Consider the following 24,998-nt stretch of genomic DNA (forward strand, 5'->3'; position numbering starts at 1 on the left):
CCAGCTTGGGGGAGGCGGAGAGGCAGCCGGAGCGCGACCGCCGCCGCAGCAGCCTTGCAGCCGCCGCTCGGAGGCGCGGCCCCTAGGCCCTGGAGCCCGCGCGGGCCCCGGGGCAGTCGGCTCCTCTCACGGAGAACTGCTAGGCTCGCCCCTGCCCGGCGCGGAGGGCGCGGAGGTGAGCGGGTCCGGGCAGGGCGCGAAACGAGGGGACGGCGACTGAGTCGAGGGTCCAGATGCAGTCGGCACCACGCGCTGCATCGGTCCTCCTGGGCTACGCGCCCCCTGCGGGCGTCCGCCCTGAGCTCGCGCCTTCCTGATGCCCTGGCACTCTAAGGTGGGGCGTGGGAAGTGGGGGGAAGGTTGTCCGTCCTATCGATTTCGCCCCTTACTCCTCTCGGTCTTCCACGAGCTGCCAGAAAGTCCTTAGGTTGGGCCCAGGAGAAAGGAGGGCAGCAGAGACGTTCCAGGTGGGATGTACCGCAAAGGGAAAGGAAGCACAGATTACCTTAGCTTCCCTGATAGTCTGCCTACCACTGCAGATTCATGCAGCGCTGCTTTGAGAACAGAGTTTCTAGTAGTCATTTTGTTTATTACCCAATTATGTGACCATCGTGTGTTTAGGTCATTGTATGTTAGGAAGTAATTGGCTTCTTCCTTGGGTGTCCTAAATTATCTTTTGAGTCCGTGTTCAGCCTCAGCCAAAACTTGTTGAAAATTATGCCCTAAAAATCTTGCTCTTAAAATAGAGCAGAGAGATAAAGGAGAATTTTTTTCGAGAGATATTTACACCCGCTTTGGAGAAGGACTAGTGTCAGTTTTTACTCCTCAGGCAGTTCGTTTTTTAGATGGAAAAACTTATTCCAGACCATGGTTAATTATCACTCATCACTGCGGGTGAAATTGGGAGACATGGAATTCGGACTCCTGTCCCTGCCCCCACTCTCATGGCTTTGATTAGATTCTAGTCCTGTTAACCGTCCCAGGACTGCGAACATTTGTCAAAGCACTTCCCAGAGAGATTTCAGTTGTGGTCTACCTTTGTGCTGATCTCATCTTTTGCTTTCTCTAAAGCTACATTGTTTATACTCTGCATCTCTCCCTCTGTTGTTTCAAAGCTTAAAAGCAATCCTAGATATTTTTGCAGAGTAGTTAGAAAGTTTCTCTTAGCTAGTCAGTCATTTTGGTGAAAGCTAATTATGCAAAAAGGAAATGAAAACCTATATCCAAGTCACTCTTTATTGTACTGGTGACATGGAAAATTTACTTGTACTGAGTGAGCATAATTATATTTTAATACTGAAAAAGTAGCACAGATAAAGGCAAACACACTTTTAAAGAAAGGATTATAAATTAGAAAGGTAAGAAAGCAGGTACACCAAAAGTTTGAAAGAAGAGGGCTAAAGTTTCAATAAAGGATACAATCAGGGGATGCATTTATTCTATACTCAGCAGGTAATCATGACATTGACATAACCATAACATTGACTTACCTACTTTGGGCCCACATGTCTTTATCATCAAAAAGAGGGATCTTACCTAGAAAGCTATTACATCTCTTTTGGTCCTAACATTTTTTGATGCATTCCATGCCAGGATATTTATTGCCTTCTTATTTACTGTGTGCCAGGCATCGTGGAGGCAGTAAATGAACAGGTCAAACATGGTTCTGTCTTCAACAAGCTTTTCATCTTATGGGAGAAATGGTAATGGGTAAAGAAACAGTTGCATAGAATTACAAAGATGACAGGGCTGAAAAGAAAACAGAAAAAAACTGGAATGAATCATTCTACTGAAGAGACATAATGTCAAGTACCTAAGATGGGAAAGTCGTTGGTCTTTTCTACTTCTAGAAAAGGATGTCATAGCTGGGCCATAGAAGTAACTGTTAATAAAGGATGAGACTGGAGAGGTGTGCAGGGGCTGGCTAGCTCATTCAGGGCCTGCTAGGTCATGGTCAAAAGGTGGCTATAGTTCTAAGTGCACTAGAAAGCCATTGATTTTTAGGAAGGGAAAAGACATCATCTGATTTTACATTTTAAGATAATCTTGGCTGGTATGTGGAGAAACAAGGAGAAAGTAGAGAGACATGTCAGAAAATGTCTGCAGAGTTCAGGTGAGAGATGGTAGAGACTTGGATTAAGCTGGTGGCAGTGGAGAGGGATTTAAGAAGTTTTTTGGACAAGAGTTGGTTTGGGATTTTATGTCAAGGATGAGGGAAAGCAAAGACTCGAGAATGACTCCCAGTTTTTTGATATGAGCAACTGGTATGTAATGGTATCATTTACTGAGATGAGGAAATTGGGACGAATGGGAACAGGTCTGGGTGGCAAAAGAGTTCCTGTTTGAACTATCTCTGAGGAGATCATAACCACAACTCCTTGGGAGAAGAAGAGGTTGGTCTCAGGACAGAAATAGACAGACTATTCCTTTGATAGGTGAAGTCTGTTACAGTGAATTTAATGAGCTCAGTTGTCCGATTTTTCTTCAGCAACCTTCACCAACTTGGCTACAGTTACAGTGAACATGGATAGCCAGGTTCTTCTAGGACTAGAGTTATACCAAGTGGATGCAATGGCGAGCAAGAGAACTGTCCTTATCCAATCAGGCTTCTGTAGCAGAATACCATATCAAACGTTTATTACTCCCAGTTTTGGAGGCTGAGAAGTCTAAAATCAAGGCACTGGCAGACTCAGTGTCTGGTGGGGCCCACATCCTGGTTCACAGACAACCGTCCTCTCAATTTGTCCTCACATAGTGGAAGAGGAGAGAGAACTCTGATGTCTGTTTGTCAAGAGTACAGATCACCTCCCAAAGGCCACACCTCTTAATACCCTCCCATTGGGAGTTAGGATTTCGGCATATGAATTGGAGCAGGAAAGGGGACACAAACATTTAGTCCATAATAAGAGTCCATCTTTTTAAGCAAATGACAATAAATATATACTATGGAATCTAGGATGGGTAAAGAGAAACCAGGAGAAGCTCAATGGAGAGAACAGTGGGTCAGTGGACCAGATTTCTTCTGCTATCTAGAATTATCATTGTGAATATTTGACTAAGATTATTGGAAGGCTAGGAGATAGTGTCTAGAGAGATCAGAAAGTGCATGACTAAGGTGGAGTGGAGGCAAAGATTCACTGCCTTTGATGAATAAGTGAAGGAAACAAGAGGCCATGAGGCTGAATGTTTCATGCACTTCAATGATGACATACTGGAAAAGGAAGACAACTAGTGGGGAAGAAAGGAAGGTTCTGTGTATATTGAGGGACAAAGTTGCAAGTGGTAAAAATTAAGCTAAAAGTCAGTAGATGACAGCAGTGAGTTTAGGGAGAGGGTGTTACAAAGTGTCATGAACCTGAAGGAGCTGAATGTTTGCAGGGGAGAAGGAGAAGATTCAGATGTGGCTTTGCAAAGTCAAAAATACACCTACTGTCTCTCATGGCCCCAGAGGATTATATTTTGTACAACATATCCACATCACCAGGTTGAGAATGTCACCAAGATCTCTGAGGACAGCCCTTTCAGAGTGACCATCACCTAATAATTAATGCCCTAGATGTTTATACTTGAAACAAATTAGGTTCTATTTTTCAGAATTAATATAGCATAATAGCTGCCATTCAGCTACAAGAATGTCAAGGAGGCCCTTCTGAGCTAAAAATTTTAGAAGGCCATGTACTGAGGGTAATCAAGTGCTCTAAAATTGAGAATATACTTCAAGAATTAAATGAATACAGCAAGTTGAATGTCCATTCAAGAAAACTATGACCTTGAAATTTCAAGAAGCCCATGTGCTACTTAAATCACACTTTTAGATCCAGTTCATAAAGTTCAAGTGTCACATGTTAAATATAAGGTAGTGATCTTACCATTGATTATTATATTGCTTTGAAACTTGGGAATGAAAGAATTTTAGTGTTGCAGGAGTCAAGTACAGTTTCTTTGTTTTCCATTTAACAGAGGGAACTGAAATGCAGAAAACAAGGTGATTTCAGAAAGTTCAGTACCACATAAACCAAACTTTTTATAAATATCATAGCCTTCTCAATTATTTAGTCTGTATTACCTGTGAATAACATAAAATTGAAAGGTAGAGACACTGTGGGACCTTGCTAGTCAAAGTGTGGCCCATGAGCCAGGACCCTGGGCACCACCTGGGAGCCCGGGAGACATGCAGAATCTCAAGCCTCACTCAGAGCCAGAGAACCAACAGGAATTTTAACAAGAGCCCCAGGTGATCATATTCAAATTTAAGTTTGATTGGTGCTTTTCCAGGGGGAGTCAGTCCACTTGGAAACTCTTTTGTCTGCTCAGGTCAGCAGAACCTATGATGCCTGGAGAACTGAGGGGAACCCCTTGTCAGACAGAAAGGAGAGATAACATCACTGGAACATTCTAAATTTTGAATGTTATGAAACAATGGGAACAAAGTGTGCTGTATGATGGGATGACATGTTGCAAGGAATGATACTACCCTTTCCAGAAAGTGAAAAGAGGAGATTGTAAAGTAACAAGTGGATCTTCTGAGGCTGCTCCTGCCTGCCTAGGAGAGGGGAAGAGACCACATGCATATTTTTCAGCTTCCTGCATTCCAGAGCAACTGTGATTCTCTCGCAAGTGTTATTCTTTCGTTATTACAAACCGTAGTGTAAAAAAGCAAAATTGATGATCAAAAAGCCACAGCTATTATCTCCAATACTAAAATAAGTATTTGGTGGAATCCTGAATCGTTCAGTACTTGCCTTCAATCTTGGCTGCACAAACATCGGAGGATCTCTACAAAAATCCTGATGCCCAGGTTGAACCCCTGATCCATTAAATAAAAATCTGGTGGAAGGGTGGTGCTGACGAGGTGTCACTGATTGAAAGCTCCTCGGGTCATTCTGGTTGCAGCCAGAGTTGAGAACCACTGCTTGACTAGGTCGTCCCCACCATGGGAAGAGGGAGCTATGAGATGGCAATTCTCTCTCCCCACTTGCCCAAGCAGTAGGACCCCTCATTGCTCCACAGTACAGAGCAGTCAGCAAAACTCCAGTTACACTCTGATGTGTGTGAAAGTCCACAGAGCTTTCGGAATATTGAGGGAGATAGGATTTTTTTAAAAGAGGCATTTACCCTTGGCCAGTTTTGTTAAAATTTGACTACTAACAGTTACTGCTGATGGAAATGTTCTAAAATTGCTTTGTGGTGATGGTTACCTAACTGTAAATTTACTGAAAATCTTTAATGCATACACTTAAAATGGGCACATTTATGGTATGTAAATTATACTTTAAGGAAGGCTTACTTTCTAGGTTGCTTCAACAATCATAATTTCATCATACTGAATAGATAATTGTGACACTGGAGCATCAGCACCTAGCTGAGTGCCTGTTGAACAGGATTCAGTAAGAGGGTGGGTGGGTGAATGTCAGGGATGGCTGGGTGGATGGATGGATGAATATCATTATGATTGGTGGTGTTGCTAGAGTGCCAAGCCTTTCATTTATTTATTTATTTACAAGGGAGTTACTGCAACATAGAAAAACCAGTATCTGCTAGCCAATAAACATAGGTATCTTTATCTCAAAGTACCATATGCAACAAGGTTATCAGATGGGGAAAATATTTCAGCCATGTTATGACCCATTACTGCCACCTCATTTTAGACATAACCCTTGGTTGTTAACTTGCAGTGTTATGAAAACCCAGGTATGCACAGGGCACGTGGCCCTGCTCGACATGGTGGGCTACACTTGTGAAGTGGATGGAGGGATGTGTATACCATTCTCCACTGTCCTATACATAGAGGAAAAACGGGAAGGGAAGTATGGGGTGGGGAGTTGTTGCTTTTGATTTATTGAAGAGGACCCTAAAATAGTATTAACTAAAATCCTTGGGAAATTCATTTTTAACTGAACTTCTAGACTAACCTAAATTTAACCAGCAAGGGATTTTTATTGCAAGCCTTCCTTACATGAAGGAATTTCAATTCCTGACATGAATTAGACTGCCTTCCTGCCATAGTTAATTGCAATGTAATAAACATGAGGTTTTGTTTTGGTGATTTAGGATCTAGAAATGTCATGAAATCATACTCACGTCAAAGTATATATTGAATACATACCAAGCCTAGGAAATTACTAGTTATTTTGAACTTCTGGTTATTTGAAGAGTCTGGAAGGCTTGGAGTTAGTTGACTTTAGCTCTAAGGTTATTATATTTCTTTTCACCAAACTCTTTGGTTGGTTCTATGAAACATGAACACAAACACTCAGGTCAAGTATGAAATTTCAGTAAATCATTTGCAATTGTGATAATTTATACACAGAATTACAAAGAACAAAATCTATACAGTTTTCATAAATCTTCATAGTTTTTAATTTTAATAAAGTTACTATTTCATAATTTTTGGAAAATGATTTTCAAATAAGGATGCATACAAATTACCCAAGAGTTTCAGCTGAAGAAAAGAATTTAATAATCTGGATTTCAAATAAGCAGCAAATAGTGGTTGGACTGTATTACATTAGAGTCATTATTCTCAAATTTTAACATGCGTCAGAATTACCTGAGGGTTTCTTGAAACAGATTGCTGGGTGCCACCCCCAGGATTTCTGGTCTAGAAGGTCTGGGGCAGGGCCTGGGAATTTACATTTCTAACAAATTTCCAGGAAATGCCGGTGCCACTGGTACAGAGACTGCACTTGGACCACCACCGTGTTAGGAAATCACATTCTAGCAGAACTGCAGCTTTGTATCTGTGGTTTTCTAAAGGTCTTAAGAACTTCTGAAAGCTAAAAACTCAAAAAGAGTCTCTACCCTCAAAGAAATTCTTTATTGTCTTGATACAAATAAACAGTTGGGTTTTATTTGTTTATTTAAATTTGAAAGAATTTAGGAGTTACCTTTGTGCAACCCATCCATGATAGTAAAAATCGCCATTTAGTTAAAGAAAATTGGCTTGGGATATTTGATATTTCATCTCCAGAATGAGTATTAAGAAGACATCTCCTGCTGTAAGGAGCTTTCCTCTCCTCTCCGAAAGGTTTTCTCTCCAACCGGCTTAAGCAGCACTTTCATGTAGAGATCTTCCTTGCATCTGCTAATCTGTGGTCCTCAGACCTGCAGATTTTACAGACCAGTAAAATAAAAAAGGAGGGAAGGGGTCTATATAGGACTGCCATCTCAAACAACTGGTACTATCACTATCCTTTTATGAAGAAAATGACATTTTGATCCCAAAAGTACGAAAGATGTGTTCTCAAAGGGTAATTCTTGAATTGAATAGTTTTATGAAAAACTCCCTACTGTATCCATAAACTTTGTAATTTCTGTATACCAGTGATAACTTAACATTTGGGAACCAGTGACCTCATACCTTTAAGCTAAGGTTACAGAAAGCCAAATGTCACTTTTGATCCTTATAATTCTAAGCTAGAATGAACTTGTAGTGCACTGGCACCAACCTGGCTTGAAGAAGATCTGTGTATTCTAGAGTTTATTTTTTAAATACAATTTACATACATACATACATACATATATATATATATATATATATATATGTACGAGTGACTTGAGGTAAGGGAACACCATGTGATATTTCTTCTTCCTGGCTTTCTAGAGTAACTGTGCTCTGCTCATGCAATCTAGTCCTTAATAATAAACTGATGTGAGTGTTTTTCTGCTTTTTATTCTAAGTACATCCTGTCTCTTCCCAACTGGAGTGTGAATTCCTTGAGTGTAAGTACCATGCTTCTCTTGTCCTTTATCTCTTCTGTGCAAAGCACACTATGGCCTGGATAAATTCATGCTGGGTCATAGCAGGGTAGGTCTGCCTTAGATGAGAGTTGAATCATTCCTTGTCAGTGGAAATGTACAGTGGAAGATGTTTATTCTTTTTTGTAAACAGGCAAACCTTCAGATATTGACACTATTCAATTTTTATAATTCCATTTTTAAAAATATATCACAAGTGTTAACTCTAGCTCAACTGTTAACCAAGTGATCCAAAATGGTAGTTTAGCAAATTATAAATTGATTGATGAGATTTTGCCCCATTGTGTCAGCACCAGATAGTCACCCAAAGTTTGTGGAGATGAGTCGCTCTTAGTCTGTTTATGGGTGAATTCCACAGGATATGGACACTATTCCTGGCCCTTCCTCCCTACACTCCAGTACATACCTGTCTGCAGACTTCCCAGAAGACAAATGGGTTGCTCCTATCTGGGGTTCTCTAGGAGTTACACAGCAACCATTCATGTTTTGTTCTGTAGGATTAATACATTTAGGTCTTTAGTTGGTTTTGATCCAAACATTCTAATTATTTCAATATTTTTTTCTGTTTTATACCTAGAATTCTTAAGCTTAATAGCTTTGGATTTACCTAAAACTATCCTAAGCTGAGATTCATACTGTAACTATTTAAAGTCAGCTTTGCTTCTAGAAAATATAGTTATGGACAACATTTGGAGATAATTTTAAGATTCCCCATATAATGTTTGCATTGCAGTTTTAGAATGAGCAGAGATTGAATTGTTCACATTGGAATTCTGGTTTTGTCACTACAGACTGTACTGTCTTAAGCAAATTGCTCAAGTTCTTTGAGTCTGTTTCCTTATCTTTAAGCTAAGTGTAATATCTACTCTGCAGCCATTTGAGAACAATAATAGCATGACATATGAAAACTTTGTGAACTATGAAATAGCACACAAGCATATGTATTGTTATATGCTTTTAACAATATGCAAAAAATCCACCTCTCAAGTACTTTAAAGGTTTTTTTCTCTCTCTCATGGATGCTTTTACATTCCTTAAAACTGTAATGAAAATAGTCTCATTTATAGGCCAACTTCTATTTGTAGCCCCTGTCACACCATTAAAGGGTTTAGTTAAAACTTGCCATTAGAATTATAATGTGAATAAGGTCCAAACATGTTTGAGTGGAGTTACAAGTTAAAAACATATGGTGTAAGGAAAGGCCCACAGGTGACATTATTAGGTCCTAACATATTTACCTGTTCACCTTTTTATTTGCAGATGAGGTTTGAACTTACTTTGTAAAATAAGCAGATATGGTTTTGCTTTCGTTTTGGTTTTAGTTTGAAAAGGCCTTGATCATCATGATTCTTAAAAATTTTGCATTTTTGTATTTTGGGAGATGCTACACTCTCTACTCAGAAAGTGGGATTGGGATATAGAAATCTTGTATTCCTGTGTTTGTGTCTAACATCCTTTTTACCCTTAGATAACATTTATGACTAGGGTAAGTAAGTTGGTCAGTTCACCTTGAATTGCTGAATGAAAGCATTGATTTAATTATTTCGGTTTCTTTAACTGCCCCTGACTCCCAAGATAGCCCACAACATCTCAGAGGGTGTTGACGGTTTCATTCTTCCTGGAGCCTCTGATCCCCACCTGGCCTTCTGCATGCATGGGATCACTCCAAGGCAAAGTGGATAATTACCACCCTTTCTGTCTTGAAAAGTGTGAAATGAAATGTGTGTAAGAGATTTAAAAAGAGCATTCTCCTTTCCCAGGATCTGAGTTAGACATTAACATCACTAGGTAATTGTCAGGAGCAATTGACATGGCCAGAGGAGGAGAAATATATTAATATGAGCACAATCATAACTGTTCCACTTGGCCCCAGTACCCAAAGAAAAAGCCCTTCCTTAAATTCCTCAAATGCACCCAAATGACACACACCTTAGCTGGATTGCCTGGGTCCTAATCCTGGCTCTCCCACTTTCTCTCCTATGACCTTGGACAAGCTAATTGTCTTCTGTATCTCTCAGTCCTCAAAATGGTCTGTGACAGGATTAGCATCTATCTCATAGGGTTGCTGTGTGGATTCATTCAGCTAACATAAAAAAGCACAAACAGGCTGGCACAGAGGTATTATATGAGTATTAGATAATATTACTATTGTCTTCTTAAAGATTAATTCACTGATTTTTTGGAGTCATTGAATGTGATCCATTTCTAGAGTAAAAAGTTGAGTTTTCCCGGCTTCAGTAATATCAAATTTCATTTGAAATTGAATTCATTTGGTTCAGTCATTTAATAAAAAATGCATTTGGTAATAACCCCCAAAACATGTTTTTTGAAACCTTCTACCTGTTCCTGTAAAAACCATTAAATCCACTGAAATGATACACATCTGCTATTAGCATAAAAGAAATTGTGCAATGGGGATGGAATAATGAGAATGTTTTCATTCAGACCCAAAGTGACAGTGATTCATGGCATTCTGATGTGGATTCTTGAGCAAGTTATTACAAATAGGAACATTTCAGATGTTAGTCACTTAAATTTTAAAAATTTGACAAATTTTACTGGGGACAATAACTGCATTATGGTCTATGAAGACAACAAATGAAAGGGGAAGAAGATAAGTATTGTGTAATTTAAGATCATAACCACATTACTAACACCTTTTCATGGGAAAGCTACTTTCTCAGTGATAAATTATAGGATATAGGATGAATGATAAAAGTCAATAGTATTTAATTAATCCTTTGTTGTGTTTTGATGCCTACTTTCCTTAAAATACAATTTAAGTGCTGGTGTTCATTTTTTATTAACTGGTTTATCTTACTCTCATTTAATAATGAAGTCACTCATTAAATACTGAGGTGTACAGGATAATTTATAGACTCCACCCCAAATGATTCTAGACAGTTTGGGCTTAAATAGTTCTTTGTTTTTTATGGTTTTTCTGTCTTGTGTTGTCTTGTGTGCCATCACGTCCTATCATAGTCCTCTTAAGAGGCATTGCTGATTTGCTGCCTCTGATCTGATGAGAAACTGGGTAATCAGACTCGTTAGAACTGTGTTTTTAAAAAGTTATACGTGAAAACTTCCATCTCTTTCCTTTTGTGCTCTAGGGCCTTGCTGCTGCTCCAAGTGGGATCCGCAGACCAGCAGCATCAGCATTACCCTATTAGAAATGCAGGATCTTGGGCCTCAGTCCAGACCTACTGAATCAGAATCTGTGTTCTAACAAGATTCTCAGGTGAGTCATGTGCACATTTCAGCATATCAACTTTGTGATGAGTTCATTTTCTTACCTTATAAACTGTGTCTTGGCTGTGTTCTATGTTACATAGCTTGCCAAGATATTTGAAGGACATTAGAAGGACATTATTATAATATCTAGAAGTGTATTAATGTTTGGCAATAGATTATTGGTGAACATTTTATTTTCTCTCCCTAGGACATCCTTGGTGATCTTGAAAGAGTCTGTATTCCGTATCATGGCATCGATCTCTATGATGGGAAGCCCTAAGAACCTTAGTGAAACTTTTTTGCCTAATGGCATAAATGGTATCAAAGATGCAAGGAAAGTCACTGTAGGTGTAATTGGAAGTGGGGATTTTGCCAAATCCCTGACCATCCGACTGATTAGATGTGGCTATCATGTGGTCATAGGAAGCAGAAATCCTAAGTTTGCTTCTGAATTTTTTCCACATGTGGTAGATGTCACTCATCACGAAGATGCTCTGACAAAAACAAATATAATATTTGTTGCTATACATAGAGAACATTACACCTCCCTGTGGGACCTGAGACATCTGCTTGTGGGTAAAATCCTGATTGATGTGAGCAATAACACGAGGATAAACCAATACCCAGAATCCAATGCTGAATATTTGGCTTCATTATTCCCAGATTCCCTGATTGTCAAAGGATTTAATGTTGTCTCAGCTTGGACACTTCAGTTAGGACCAAAGGATGCCAGCCGGCAGGTATGTATTTTTAACTTTCATTCTTATTTATCTGGCATTTTGTGTTTAAGTAGTTAAGCAAATATCAGACATTTAAAAACCAAATTTGGACACTTTCTGGTGATTATCACAGAAGACTATGTATGAGCATCTGAAAATTCATGCCCTGACTTGTAAAGGCACATTTCTATTCCCAAAATAATGTGGAAAGCTGAGATAATTATTAGGACTTTTCTGTCATAACCAGGTAATTCAAGAAAAGGCAAGGTTGGCTGATGAAGAGTGGGACACATTGCGTTGGGTCTCTCCTTGCTTTCTCAAAATAGCAGCAATAACAAGCATGTGATTCTTCCCTCTTTCACCCCCAGCCTTCCTTCCTTCCTCCCTCCCCTCCTCCTCCTCCCTCTTCATTCCTTGCAGCTACTTGGTAATACAGTATTCCATCTCTGTATGCAATATCACTGGTGTGCACTTCAGAAGAACTCTTTGAAGCACCTTTTTATTTTATGGAGATTACTCATGGAATTTAAAATAGCACAGTTTATTTTTAAGTGCAGATTTTAATCTGTGGCAGGGAGGTAGGAGCAGATGGGATTGCTTATGTTCTCTTTACTCTATGGGTGGTTCTGTTGTGCTCCATCTGAGAACAAAGCAGATGGGGAGCTCCACCGGTGCCTTTGTGGAAAGAGAGCCTGTATAAGTAAAAATGTAAAATAGTATACCTTAATCTTTTAAAGTGTGGTTACACATTATAATCAAGAATGATAATAAAATAGTTTTATTATTTTTGTCCATAAAGACAGTTGATTAGATGTCTTAGGAAATAAAGTTAACTATGACATCACTGTAGGCTGCATATTAGAGTCATGATAACCATTCACTTCCAAGTCCTTAATTTGAAAGACTATTAAAGAACAGATACTTTCCGACTTCTCCAGAGGCTATTTCTGAATCCTTTTCTTTCTTTTTTTTATGTTTGCATATCCACCAGAGTTTAACAATGTATACAGACTAAATTAGGGATAAGCCTTAATTTAATCCTTTGCCCATATTTGTAATAATTATTTCTTTAACCAAAAAAAAGAAAAAATTGAGGAACAATGATTAAATTTGAAGTGAGCTACAGAAGTAGTTTCATTTGTATTTCACAGCCCTGTTCCCTTATTATGAATAGTTTATACCTTTAGTTTTATTATTATATTTTATAATTTATAGGTTTCTTTCCCAATTAATTTAAAAAGTTTACTTCACCATTGTCAGCACCATAGTAAATTAATTTAAAATGCTTTTCCTTATTTATCTGGTATGTAGGTATTCTTCCCCACTCCATTTTAGAAGTTCATGAACATTTGTCTACTAGTAGAGACTTTGTCATTCATCTGGCTAATGTTAGGCAAAATTAATAGTCAAAGAAGCTCTATATTGTTATCATAAGTAAATTGGTTTAGCATGCAAATATTTCAGACGGGTCTGGTCCAGGGCCTTATATAACATCTTCAGGGGTATATTTAGGAATTTGTTTTCCCCAAACATTACTCAGAGACTTTTATAGCAATATTTTTCTAGCCCTAAATAACATGACCTACCCGTAAGTAATAGTGACTCACCCCAGCAATAAATTTCTTGCTCAACAAATATTTTTTGAATTCTCAACTGCAGTACTATATTTAAGATATTTTGATAGTTTGAAAGCCCACTCTCACTTCTCCCATCAAATCTTTAGAGTTGCTATAGAAGTACCACCTCAGCCTTAGAAAACGGCTTCATTATTTAAATTAACTAAGCTTTATAATACCACTTTTCTCCCCACCAACTATATTATCATGTGAAGATCAAAGAATTTCGTATCTGATCGATAATACAATATACTTGAGATATTGATGATTTTTCAGAGGTATTTGACAAATTGGCTACTAAGCCAAAAGATGAATTTTATAAATAGTCCAGCATCATGATATGACTTAGAGATTTTAATCGCAAATTTCACTCTCCAGAGTCCATGGCCACCTTCCCTCTTGCTGAATATCTGTAAAGGGCAATGCTTGTAATCACTCTACTGGACACAATCACTGGGGTTCTAGAACTAAATATTGGCCACAAAACCTGGAGAGCCAGCCCCACCATGTTCCCAGCAGAGTGAGGCGGGCAGAGCCTGGCCAGCAGCTCAAACTCCACCTAGACTGTTGGAGGGGAGACCATGCCTCACCACTATTAATGAACCATGAGTTCTAGAAACTTTTCTTCCTCCATCGCAATAGCAAGAACTTTGCTGTTTTTGTGACGCTATGTTAACCTATTAAGTGCTTTTATCTCCGTAACTTTTTGCACCACTCACGGTTACCACAAGTGATGCTCCATAGATTAAGTGGAGGGTGTGATTGTTACCATTTTTATAAACAACAGTAGTAATGATAAGTCTTTTGTTTTTGCCACAGGTTTATATATGCAGCAACAATGTTCAAGCTCGACAACAGGTTATTGAACTTGCCCGTCAGTTGAATTTCATCCCTGTTGACCTGGGATCATTATCATCAGCCAGGGAGATTGAAAATTTACCCCTGCGGCTCTTTACTCTCTGGAGAGGGCCAGTGGTGGTAGCCATAAGCCTGGCCACATTTTTCTTTCTTTATTCCTTTGTCAGAGATGTTATACATCCATATGCGAGAAATCAGCAGAGTGACTTTTATAAGATTCCTATTGAGATTGTGAATAAAACCTTGCCCATAGTTGCCATTACTTTGCTGTCCCTGGTATACCTAGCAGGTCTCTTGGCAGCTGCTTATCAGCTTTATTATGGCACCAAGTATAGGAGATTTCCACCTTGGTTGGAGACATGGTTACAGTGTAGAAAACAGCTTGGATTACTAAGTTTTTTCTTCGCTTCGGTCCATGTTGCCTACAGCCTCTGCTTACCAATGAGAAGGTCAGAGAGATACTTGTTTCTCAACATGGCTTATCAGCAGGTATGGAAAATGCTTGTTATCTATCTGATGCTAGGAAAATACTTTATTAGTATAATTTGTAAAACATAGGACTTAAAATAGTGTAAAAATTTAGTATGTAATCAAAATTTTAGTATATTTAGAATATTGTTTAAAATATTTAAAAAGTTTAAATGATGCTTCTGCCTAAGAATTATTTGGCTAATCCAAAATCTTTTGGGGGGAAAAGCTGCTATCATCCCTTTCTTTGTAGAATAAAAGCGGAGGGGTGAAGGGTTGGGTTTTTGTTTTCATTTGTAATATTCTAATTGCAATGATTGCTTTCAGCATTGATAGTTAAATTTTTAATGTTTTATAATTGGCCATGCTCCACAAATGATAAAGCCACTCTCACTACACATATACAATAAATTAGAACCAGTGAAAATATAAAATAGAATAAGAAGTCAAAATCAAGAGATACACACTTGCACGGTTTTTGTTATCAAAAAAGCAGGAAACATACTAGTTCCTCTGTAGAAGCTTTTCTAGCACTTAGCTCTTTCAGAAAACCTCAGGATTCATTGAAGGCACTTGGTGATGGAGTAGACTGATTTTCCCCAATAGTTCCCGCTCAGTGGATGTAATATAAAGGGCTTCGCTGAAGTCATTTGATGTAGCATGCCTCCGTGGATACCGAAGACACTGCGCCCAAACAAATGAGGGAAAGCTTTTGCATCTCGTAAGGAGTCAAAGACTCATGATCCAAGCAGGCAGCATCTAATACTTACGTCTGTTTCAACAATTTCAACCTAAAATAATTGGAAAAAAATTAATACATTAATGTGATTTAAGCCATCGTTTCTCTAAAAATACCATTTCTCTTAACTGAATGCTTGCCCAGCTCCCTCCTTGGTCGTTCAAGTTGTTTGCTCACAACCTGCTCAGTGAGGCCTGCGGGGACACCACTTTAAACTCTGCTACCTGCTTCCGACTCACCTCCAGTCCTCCCAGGCCCACTTACCTTCTCTCCTCTCTCTTTCTGCAACAGCATTTACCACCTTCTAACACACTTCATGGGTTTTTTTGTTTATTATATTTACTCGTCCGCCTTTTCTCATCAGAATGTAAGTTCACAAGAGGAAGGATCTTTGTCCATTTTGTTCATTAATATCTGCCTAATGCCCAGACCTGTGCCTCGCACATAAAGGACACTCGAGAAGTATATTTGTGGGGTGAATGAGTGAACTGGGAGGGCAGGTAGATCCAGGTAGTAATCTCTAGATAAATAGAGATATTCTGTATTGTTGTACAAACATAATAAGGTAATAAGAGCCTTTTCCACAAAGGAACTTTTTGGCTTTTTTCAGGACAGGGTATGATTTCTCAAGGGACCTAATGGCTAAGCACTAGCTTTTCTTTTTTATTTTAATTTCAAGTTATGTTTGGAACTGGACAAAGTTAAGCTGGTATTAAGTTAGAATCTGTTTTCCAAGAACAGATATTTCCTTTAATCAAAGCTGTAGCCCAAGGAATACAACCTTTGATTTATTACTGTAATTATATTGTTTGCATGTAAATAGGAAATTCTAAAAGTAGTCCCTATGCAGAACACCACACATCTAGAGTTAACCAATCCTGATTTGTTTGTATATGCATTATCGGTGTAAGCGAAAGACATATGGGAATGTACTATGTAGAAATGAGGCAACTGGACAGTTGGAACAGTATATTAATGAGGCAATTCAAGTGCACAAATATTTGCATTCGGTAGGTCTTTATACTTAGGGAAATTTCAGCTTCCTGGGGAAAATAAAGTAAGAGGAAAGGCATAAATCAACATATAAGTATTCTTCATGTGAGAGAGGAAGATACAGACATAATTTAGAAATTTCCTTCCTGGATTCTAAGTTGAACTAAAGCTGGAATGTACCCAAAATATCAACCAAGTTTAAACAACTTGTGAAAGTACCTCAAAATGAAGTCTAACTGCCAATACTTATTCTGTGCCACCCTGAAACCAAACACTTGGGCTTTCATGGTGTGAGGACTCCAGAGTCCCTGTAACTTTGGTGTATTACAAATGTGATGACAGGTTTACCCAGTCTTCTCACGTGTATGCAGGAAAGGAGAGAATCTTAGTTCTGTTATTTTTGTTTAACTGTCCAGTCTCTTCCCCCATACCTGGAACAATATCATCCAGTAATAGGTTCTCCGTAACAGTTTGCTAAGTTAAAATAATACAACTTAAATATATCCATGTATGACGTATTCTTATGCCAAGTGTGGACTCTACTGAATCAGTTAATGTTCTACCAAATAAAGGAAATTCATGTTTGTTCTCCTGTTAGGTTCACGCAAATATTGAAAACTCTTGGAACGAGGAAGAAGTTTGGAGAATTGAAATGTATATCTCCTTTGGCATAATGAGTCTTGGCTTGCTGTCCCTCCTGGCAGTCACCTCTATCCCCTCAGTGAGCAATGCTTTAAACTGGAGGGAATTCAGTTTTATTCAGGTATGTAGGGTTTTGTTTGGTGAGGGATTGGGCAGCATAGATTTAATGTGTTTCATGTAGTTGAATTTTAAATATATCCCTCATATGCCTTTGGGACTGCATTTTTGCATCTAGCTTGGGGAGCACATATTGCTGGAGGCCAGTTTAGGACAATTCTGGTTTAGTAAGTGAAAAACCAGTATAGGATTGTATGGGGAGGCTTGGATAGCACTACCTACTATTTACCAGTAAAGATTATTTCAAAAAGAAAAAAAAAAAATGGAAGTGGTGGATGAGTGAGCTTAGATCAAGTTTAATACCAAAAGTCAATTTATAATTAGCACAAGTAATGAAGAATTATATTTTGAATCATCTAGATCTGTCCAGAAAAATCTCATTAATTTGAATTCAAGTAGAAAGAGTTCAGTCTGAATATTTTAAAAGAAATGTATGTGTTTACACACACATGCACAGCAATGGCAAACTGGGTAGCTGGGATAATGGATTATGATAAGCAATCAGCCTTATGGACATTATTAGTTTGTGTATTTAAGAGATCACCTGTATAATATGTATATGAGTATCTATAAAGGGGTTTCACACAGCATTGTGATCTTTAACAAGTTAAACTTTACCTTCTCCAGTAATAGCTATTTAATAAATTTGCATATTTTGAAAATATATAACTCAGACTCAGACTCTACCTGTATTATCATAAAGTCAGTATTGGTTGTATCCAAATGCTTTACAGCATAAGACGCAGATGAGTATTGTTTGGGGGTACCCTAAATTTTCTGGGGTTTTGTTGTCTATATGTTTGAGCTTTTTTCTATTTTAAGTCATCTAAAAATCTCATTCAAATTAAGGGCATATTGCTTGTCTAAATTCATTTTTCCTTTTTGAAGGAAACAAAATGTGAATACTTTCCCAACTGCTAGTTTAATAACACCTGAAAAGAAATAGAAGGCCCTCTGGTAGAAGGTGCTAGACCGGTGCAAATTACATTATAAATTTAGATGAGTAACTGCAAACAGAACAATTTTCTCCTAGAGAGTTGATTCTTTCCCAGTGAGATTAGACATTACATCATTATACTGATGTAATATTATATTTTATGTAACATAGACCATTTCTCAAAGTAAGCAATAGAACATAATAATTTAGGGAATGGGAGTGCTGATCTCCTAGAGTTTAACCTTTAACCTGCTTAACTGAAGTACTTTAAATAGTTCATTTAATATGGCCAATAAAGCCACGTTTGAAATGCTATTTATATTACATATTAATACTGTAAGATTTTCTTATTTATCATCAACTAGTATATATGTTGGAGTGGGTATGGGCATATACCCATGGGAATGCTCTTCAGCATTTAATTATATATGTATATTTATATATATGCATGTGCATACATATGTACACATTCACTTTTTTTTTTAAATATGCACAACTGGTGGGAAGTGGATAACCTTTATAAAGAAGTTTTACAGTTTTTATCAATACCCTTAAGGAAAACCCAGCTGATTTGACTGGTATTCCCACTATTAGAAAACAGTTCTAAGGAAATAAGCCATAATATAGAACAGGGCTTAAAGTGACATTATTTAAAATTGAGGGAAGTTGGAAATAGTAAATGATTAACAAAAAGGAATGATTAAGTAAATAACAGCACATCCATTCAATAGAATATTATCCAGCAGTAAAGTCATGTTTTCATATTTAATGACATGAGGACAGGTTCTTGATATAATAAATAAAATAACCAGAATACTAAACTATAAGCAACTATATACAATATGGCCTTATTTGCATAAACAACACATGCATATAAATATATAAATATTTATGAAATATATTGAAATATTATTTAAAGTTATTTAATTTAGAAAAGAACAAAGAATACCTCAGTAATTTAAGATAATTTTATCAAGATATAAATATGGTATAGCTGGATGGGTTAACTTATGAATTTGAATAAATAGTTTGTTGCTTTTTCTCTCCCACCTACCCTAAGTCTACACTTGGATATGTCGCTCTGCTCATAAGTACTTTCCATGTTTTAATTTATGGATGGAAACGAGCTTTTGAGGAAGAATACTACAGGTTTTATACACCACCAAACTTTGTTCTTGCTCTTGTTTTGCCCTCAGTTGTAATTCTGGGTAAGATCATTTTACTCCTTCCATGTATAAGCCAAAAGCTAAAGAGAATTAAAAAAGGCTGGGAAAAGAGCCAATTTCTAGAAGAAGGTGTTGGAGGAGCAGTTCCTCATCTCTCACCAGAGAGGGTTACAGTAATGTGATGATAAATGGTGCTTGCCAATGGCATATAAAGTTCGACTCATGCCATTATTTTTATGACTGCCTTTATGTTCATTTGCAAGTGCATTGTCAATTTACTTTGGGCTGAAACCTGTTCAATGAGATCTCAAGTGAATTAATGGTAGAATTTTCTTCAAATTAATTTTCACAAATGTAGTATTTTGCCAATATAAATTTTCATAGTCAACTTATTGTTGAAAGTTAGCTGTGTTTTGTCTTGTTTTGCACAATCATATCACTGTTGTTATTTTAACAAACTATATTCCATTATCAGGTAAAAATATTTATAGTTAATATTATTACATATATATATAATATAATGTTAAAAAACTTTGTAAACCAGCAGAATTTTAAGTTTTCATATAATTCAATGGATATATGTTTTTTCCAGAGGCTTAAATGAGAGTTTAATTATTATCCAGCTTAAGAAATAGAAATGCGTAATCACATATTATTTTTAAGAAAGGACACATTACATTGGCATCTAGGTATGGGTGCATGGTAACATTCCTATATTTTTCTCATGAGATAGGGTTTGAAGAATGTAATTAATGATATGAACCAGTGTGATTTGTGAGCAAACACAAATTAGAAAGACAAATGGAACCTGAAATTGTATTTAAAATGCATTGGAGACATGAAATATATACTGAAATGCGTACTGACACTGAAATACATATATACCTCATGAAAGATTTTATTCTTTATCTTGTTACAATTTCATTTGCTTATTAATATGTTGATCAGAAAGAAGACAGTAATATTTGGCCTCCAAAACTGATTTTTCTAATGTAGAACCAATCCTGGAAATCTTATAATTGTTTCTAGGTAGAAGGAAAGTGTTAAATTTACACACAAATAGTTGTTTGTCAGCTGATCTATGTTGTTGCACCTTAGCCAGTCACCATGCTGTATCGTATAGACTTTTGCTGACTTTTACTGAGGGATTATTGACATGCCAGGCACTGTTCTAAGCACTTTACTTGTATTACCCCATTTAATACTTAAAACAACCTCATAACAGATATAGTTATATCCTCATTTCACATATGAGAAAACTGAAGAACAGAAAAGTTAAGTTATTTGCCAAGGTCATGAAGTTAGTAAGTGGCAGAGCCGGCCTTCAAGTCCAGGCACTCATATTTCAGAGGCTATGGTTTTAGCCACTAGGCTGTATGATCCCTGCTCCATCCCTATGCATTACATTTATAATGCCAATCTAGATGCTTCTTTTGTATAAAGGCACTGACATTCTTTACAGTTTGTTGTGGGTATCAAAAGATATATGAAAATGTTACAATCATACATTTATTATTGCTGGTGGGATAATCCACAGTTACTTACCCAGGGGAAGGATCTTGCCTGGGCCATCACCCCAGAGACTCATGGTGGTCCATATGCCTCCCTGTCCAGGACTCCAGCAGAGATAGGACCATGGCAGTTTTAATGACTGGCTGAGGTCTTACAGAATCTTAAAAAGTCTCTGTAAAGTTGGTCATCTCTTTATCTCTTCCTGAGAACTTCTGCCCACTCAGCCATTCATTAGGGAGCATTTTGCAAGCATAAAGGATATTAGGATAAGTGATTAACTACAAATCTACTCTAGAGACATATAATCATACAAATTATTCATAAAATTTTTCAGTGCTGACATTCCCCATTAAAGTTGCATTTTGTTCAAACTTTGGTTAGAATGCCCTACATTTTTTTCCCATATGCTCTTTCCTTATTAAAATAGAAAGTTATAGACAAGGTAAATTATATGCATTATATAATTAGATATCCTGAAATTATAACATTTCTCAGCTTACCCACTGAGGTACCACTGAATTACTTAGTGGAAGCTACCTTTCTGACAATGGCTGCTTCTCTGCTATTGCACCATGTGTTTGGTAAATCACTCATGATTCTTGGATGTTCTCTTTTTGGTGAATCTTAATTATCTTGTACTTTTTAACTGAACTCTCCATTTTCTTTAATTATATGCTTCCCCTCTTGATAGTCAGTTGCTTGTTATTCTTAGTAGGAATTCAGTTGGGTGATAACTTTTAAAGGTAACACCTATAGACTATTGTAGTGGACAAGTGAAATTAACAGCATATTTTTCAATACTTTCTTGTTCCTTAAGGTTTCACTCTCTTAAGACCATGCTTTCACCATTTAATGTGAAATACAAGGAAATATTTTTAAAAGCTAGATGACTGTTGAAGTACATCATTGCATGTATAGATTAAGTAGCTAGTAATATAAATAAAATTATCACTACACAGATAAATAGGACCTTTGAAAATATGAAAAAACAAAATTTATGAAAATATATATAAGATGTAAATTTCAAATAGTAATGTTTTCAGTACTACTCCTTTTAAGTCCTACAAAGACGAAGAAATTTTGGAGTTTCAAAATAAATATAAAATATTCATTATAATTCTAAATACCTAAAATGCAAAAATATCAATTAACTTTTAATTGCTTTATTTAATTGACTTTTAATTGCTTTATTTTATGATTTACAACCTGGTTATTTTTCTTAATTCTTACTTCTCATAATCATTTTTAAAAAATCAGTATTCTGGCCTCAGAAGTAGGGCTGAATTCTGTTCTTGCTCAATGTGAGAAAGTATGGGAACTTAAAGTAGCAGGGATTTGTTTCTTAATCTGTATTTTGAGAAGTGCCGTTGAGAAAATTATAAGAATGTAGAAAATATACCTAGTCTTAATCCTATGGAAAAAAATCGAGTAGTTTTTTTCCTAAGAGGAAAATAATCAAGGACTGAATCTTGCTACTTAGCTTGGTGTGCAAATTTCATACATCTCCTCTATTAGGAATTTTTAAAGTCATGTTTAAATAAGAATATATTCATGCTAACATATATTTTTCAAGCATGTATGGAAATTTAGTCCCAATTATCCACCTGTTGAGATTTTTATTTAAATGTTAGAGTATTTTGAAGTATGAATAAATTATATTTATAGATATTTATCAGAGATAATTATTTTGTGTTACATGTGGAATTGGATAAAGAGCTCTAATGTTAGGTCACCCAATTAATTTCTAATAAATTAGCATAATATTGACTTGATTAAGGAATTTTACTTTCAAAATTAATTTGATAATAGTAACTTAAAGTATATTCATACTTACAACTTATGAAAATTATTTGTATAAAAGGGCTTCAAGAATACATCATATCCAATTTTCATATTATCTCATGAAATATGATAAAACCTTAATTCTTTTTAATCGCCTTTTGCCACTAAACTATTTCATAATAAATTCTGTATAGAGAGTTTCTCCACCAAAAAGAGGTTTGTTTGTGAAATTTAAGGTTTCTTATGTGATATTTTAAATAAAGTACCATAAATGTAATTGATAAGTCTTTAAGAATACTATAAACACTGAACCTGTGTCACTCTATAAAATCTGTCTTGAAATAGGTATTTAAACAGCCTAAAATGTCATGGTGAAATTATTTTTCAAATCCATGAGTTACATCAGTGTTACACAAAGTATAACACACCTCAGTCCAGTGTTAAGATCTGTGTTTGTGATATGTTTTCATGAAAATAAGATGCTTTACCCTCAATTGTTCATAAGTCAGTAAAACAAATTCTGGTGTATATTCAGTATATGTAATTGCTCTAAATGAAACTAATAATTTTAGTGGAAACAATCTGTTCTTATCTTTGAACACTGAATTTTATGGGAATGAATAGGTTCTTTAATTTTTTTTAATGTGAGAGAATAATAAAATGCTAATATTCAGAGATTCTGCCCATATATCAAAAAATGTTTAGTTCAGCCTAAAATACTTACATACTGAGATTTCTTTAACTTTCCAAATTATTGGCTTTCCTTTGTGCACCATTCAAAATTGGGGCAGACTGTATGGATTTTCCCCGTGACTAGTGGGTAAATTAAATCACCAAAGCAGGTGCTTTTGTATGATTTCCAAATTGCCAACTTCAAGGAAGAATTATCTTGAGGTCAAAGGTCTTTCATAGCTTTGCAGATATCCAGCCTGAACAGGGACTGGAAGTTGTCTCCCAATCACTAGTTACCGTACTTCTTTAAAAGCTGCTGCCTATCACATTCCTCCACTGCCCTGACATTAGCTGTTTCCATGAGTGTTAGCCAGCAAGAGGTAGAGGCACATGTGAGTGATTCCCTGGAAGTCTCTTCGAAGGAAAGCAGCATATGTTCTTGATCTTATTTCTCTACCTTGTTGATGCAGTTGTGGCTATAACAGGAGGACAAAGTCCATAACCTAAGGAAGGCATGTTAGAGACCAAAAAGATCTTGATTACTTCACTATTTGGACTGCCTTTTCCTGTAGTTAAGCCTTGTAAACGTGGGTTTCTTTATATGAAGTCAAGACTAATCCACTCTGGCCATCAGTTCTTTGTCATGATACCGTTTAACACTGTTTGAATAAACTAGATTGCAATAAGTATACCTTTAGAAGTTTTTAAAGGATAATGTGCAATTCACATTAGAATTGATTTTCTGTTGTTAATTAATTGTACTCATTTTCTTGCCTTGCTCTTTCATTAGGTATTTTGTATCTGCTTGGAAAACAGTCTTCCTTATAACTGTGTAATAGATGTTTGCTAAAACTTTGTTATCTCAAAAATATTGCTCTCTGATTATATGCCATGTTTTTATATCATTCTCATAAATCTGCCTTATAAACATCTAAATAAAAAGTACTATTTAATGGGTCTTAACTTCTTTTCTGAAATGTATACATATGGATTTTTCTTTCTTACTTAATACTTGTTCCGATATTGATGGAGGCCATCTAATACTTTTCTATTTCTTTTTAGAAGCACCCAAAAAGCAATACATGTAATAGTTTGGGGGCTGGGTTGGGAGGGGCGTTGTTTGTTTTTGCCAAAGTCATCGTTGAGAAAAACATCCTTCTCATGAAGTGGTAGTCTTAAAGTCATTTCACTATCATTCATTAGGTATATTTAAATCAGAAGTCAACATAATATTCAAGTTATATTCTGTAAACTCCAGGTGTCTTACTCACGAGTATACTCCCAGTGTCTAGTGCAGTACGGTCCTATAGATACTAACGAGATAGCGTAATGAAGGTATCACCCCACATCCATGCAGCTAAGCCTGCATCCTCCTGCCCCCACCCCTCCGCTTCGCTGCCTCTGCCTCTCACCTTGCCTCCTTGCCAGTAGCCTGCAGGTGCCATGTCGCTGCTACAGCTGCCACCGCCACACTGCCGTACCGGGGAGGAGAAACAGACCCCGGTGCCCATCCACAGGCTCTGTGGAGACTGGCTTCTCCCAACAGCCCCCTGAAAAATGCATGGGTGTTAATGTCCTGAGAGTAGAGTTGCCAGGTAAAATACATTTGAATTGTAGACAAACAACGAATAACTTTTTAGTGTAATGCTGTTACAAATACCATGTGGGACATTTTTGCCCCTGAATCTGACACGCCTACTTGAGGGATGAGCTTTGACTAAAGAGACGCAGCACAAGAGGGCGCTGGTAGGTAAGTTCTTCTCCCTTCCTTTCCCCAGATGGACTATT

The 24,998-nt window shown here is 36.9% G+C and overlaps 1 protein-coding gene across 3 annotated transcripts; it reads left to right on the forward strand.

Moving 5' to 3' along the window:
- Positions 1-24,167, forward strand: STEAP2 (STEAP2 metalloreductase). Of its 3 annotated transcripts, XM_057504488.1 has the most exons (7): positions 1-175; positions 7,681-7,722; positions 10,869-10,996; positions 11,198-11,729; positions 14,144-14,671; positions 16,981-17,145; positions 19,139-24,167. In XM_057504488.1, exons 4-7 carry the CDS (start codon positions 11,238-11,240, stop codon positions 19,424-19,426), a joined length of 1,473 nt encoding a protein of 490 aa, XP_057360471.1. In that variant the 5' UTR covers positions 1-175; positions 7,681-7,722; positions 10,869-10,996; positions 11,198-11,237; the 3' UTR covers positions 19,427-24,167. The 3 variants fall into 3 exon arrangements, with proteins under 3 accessions (XP_057360471.1, XP_057360470.1, XP_036767685.1); XM_057504487.1 differs by lacking the exon at positions 7,681-7,722; XM_036911790.2 differs by lacking the exon at positions 1-175 and having other exon boundaries at positions 7,695-10,996.
- Positions 24,168-24,998: the final 831 nt, after the last annotated feature.

The sequence above is a fragment of the Manis pentadactyla genome, chromosome 7 (assembly GCF_030020395.1).
Source record: "Manis pentadactyla isolate mManPen7 chromosome 7, mManPen7.hap1, whole genome shotgun sequence".
NCBI classification, from domain to species: domain Eukaryota; kingdom Metazoa; phylum Chordata; class Mammalia; order Pholidota; family Manidae; genus Manis; species Manis pentadactyla.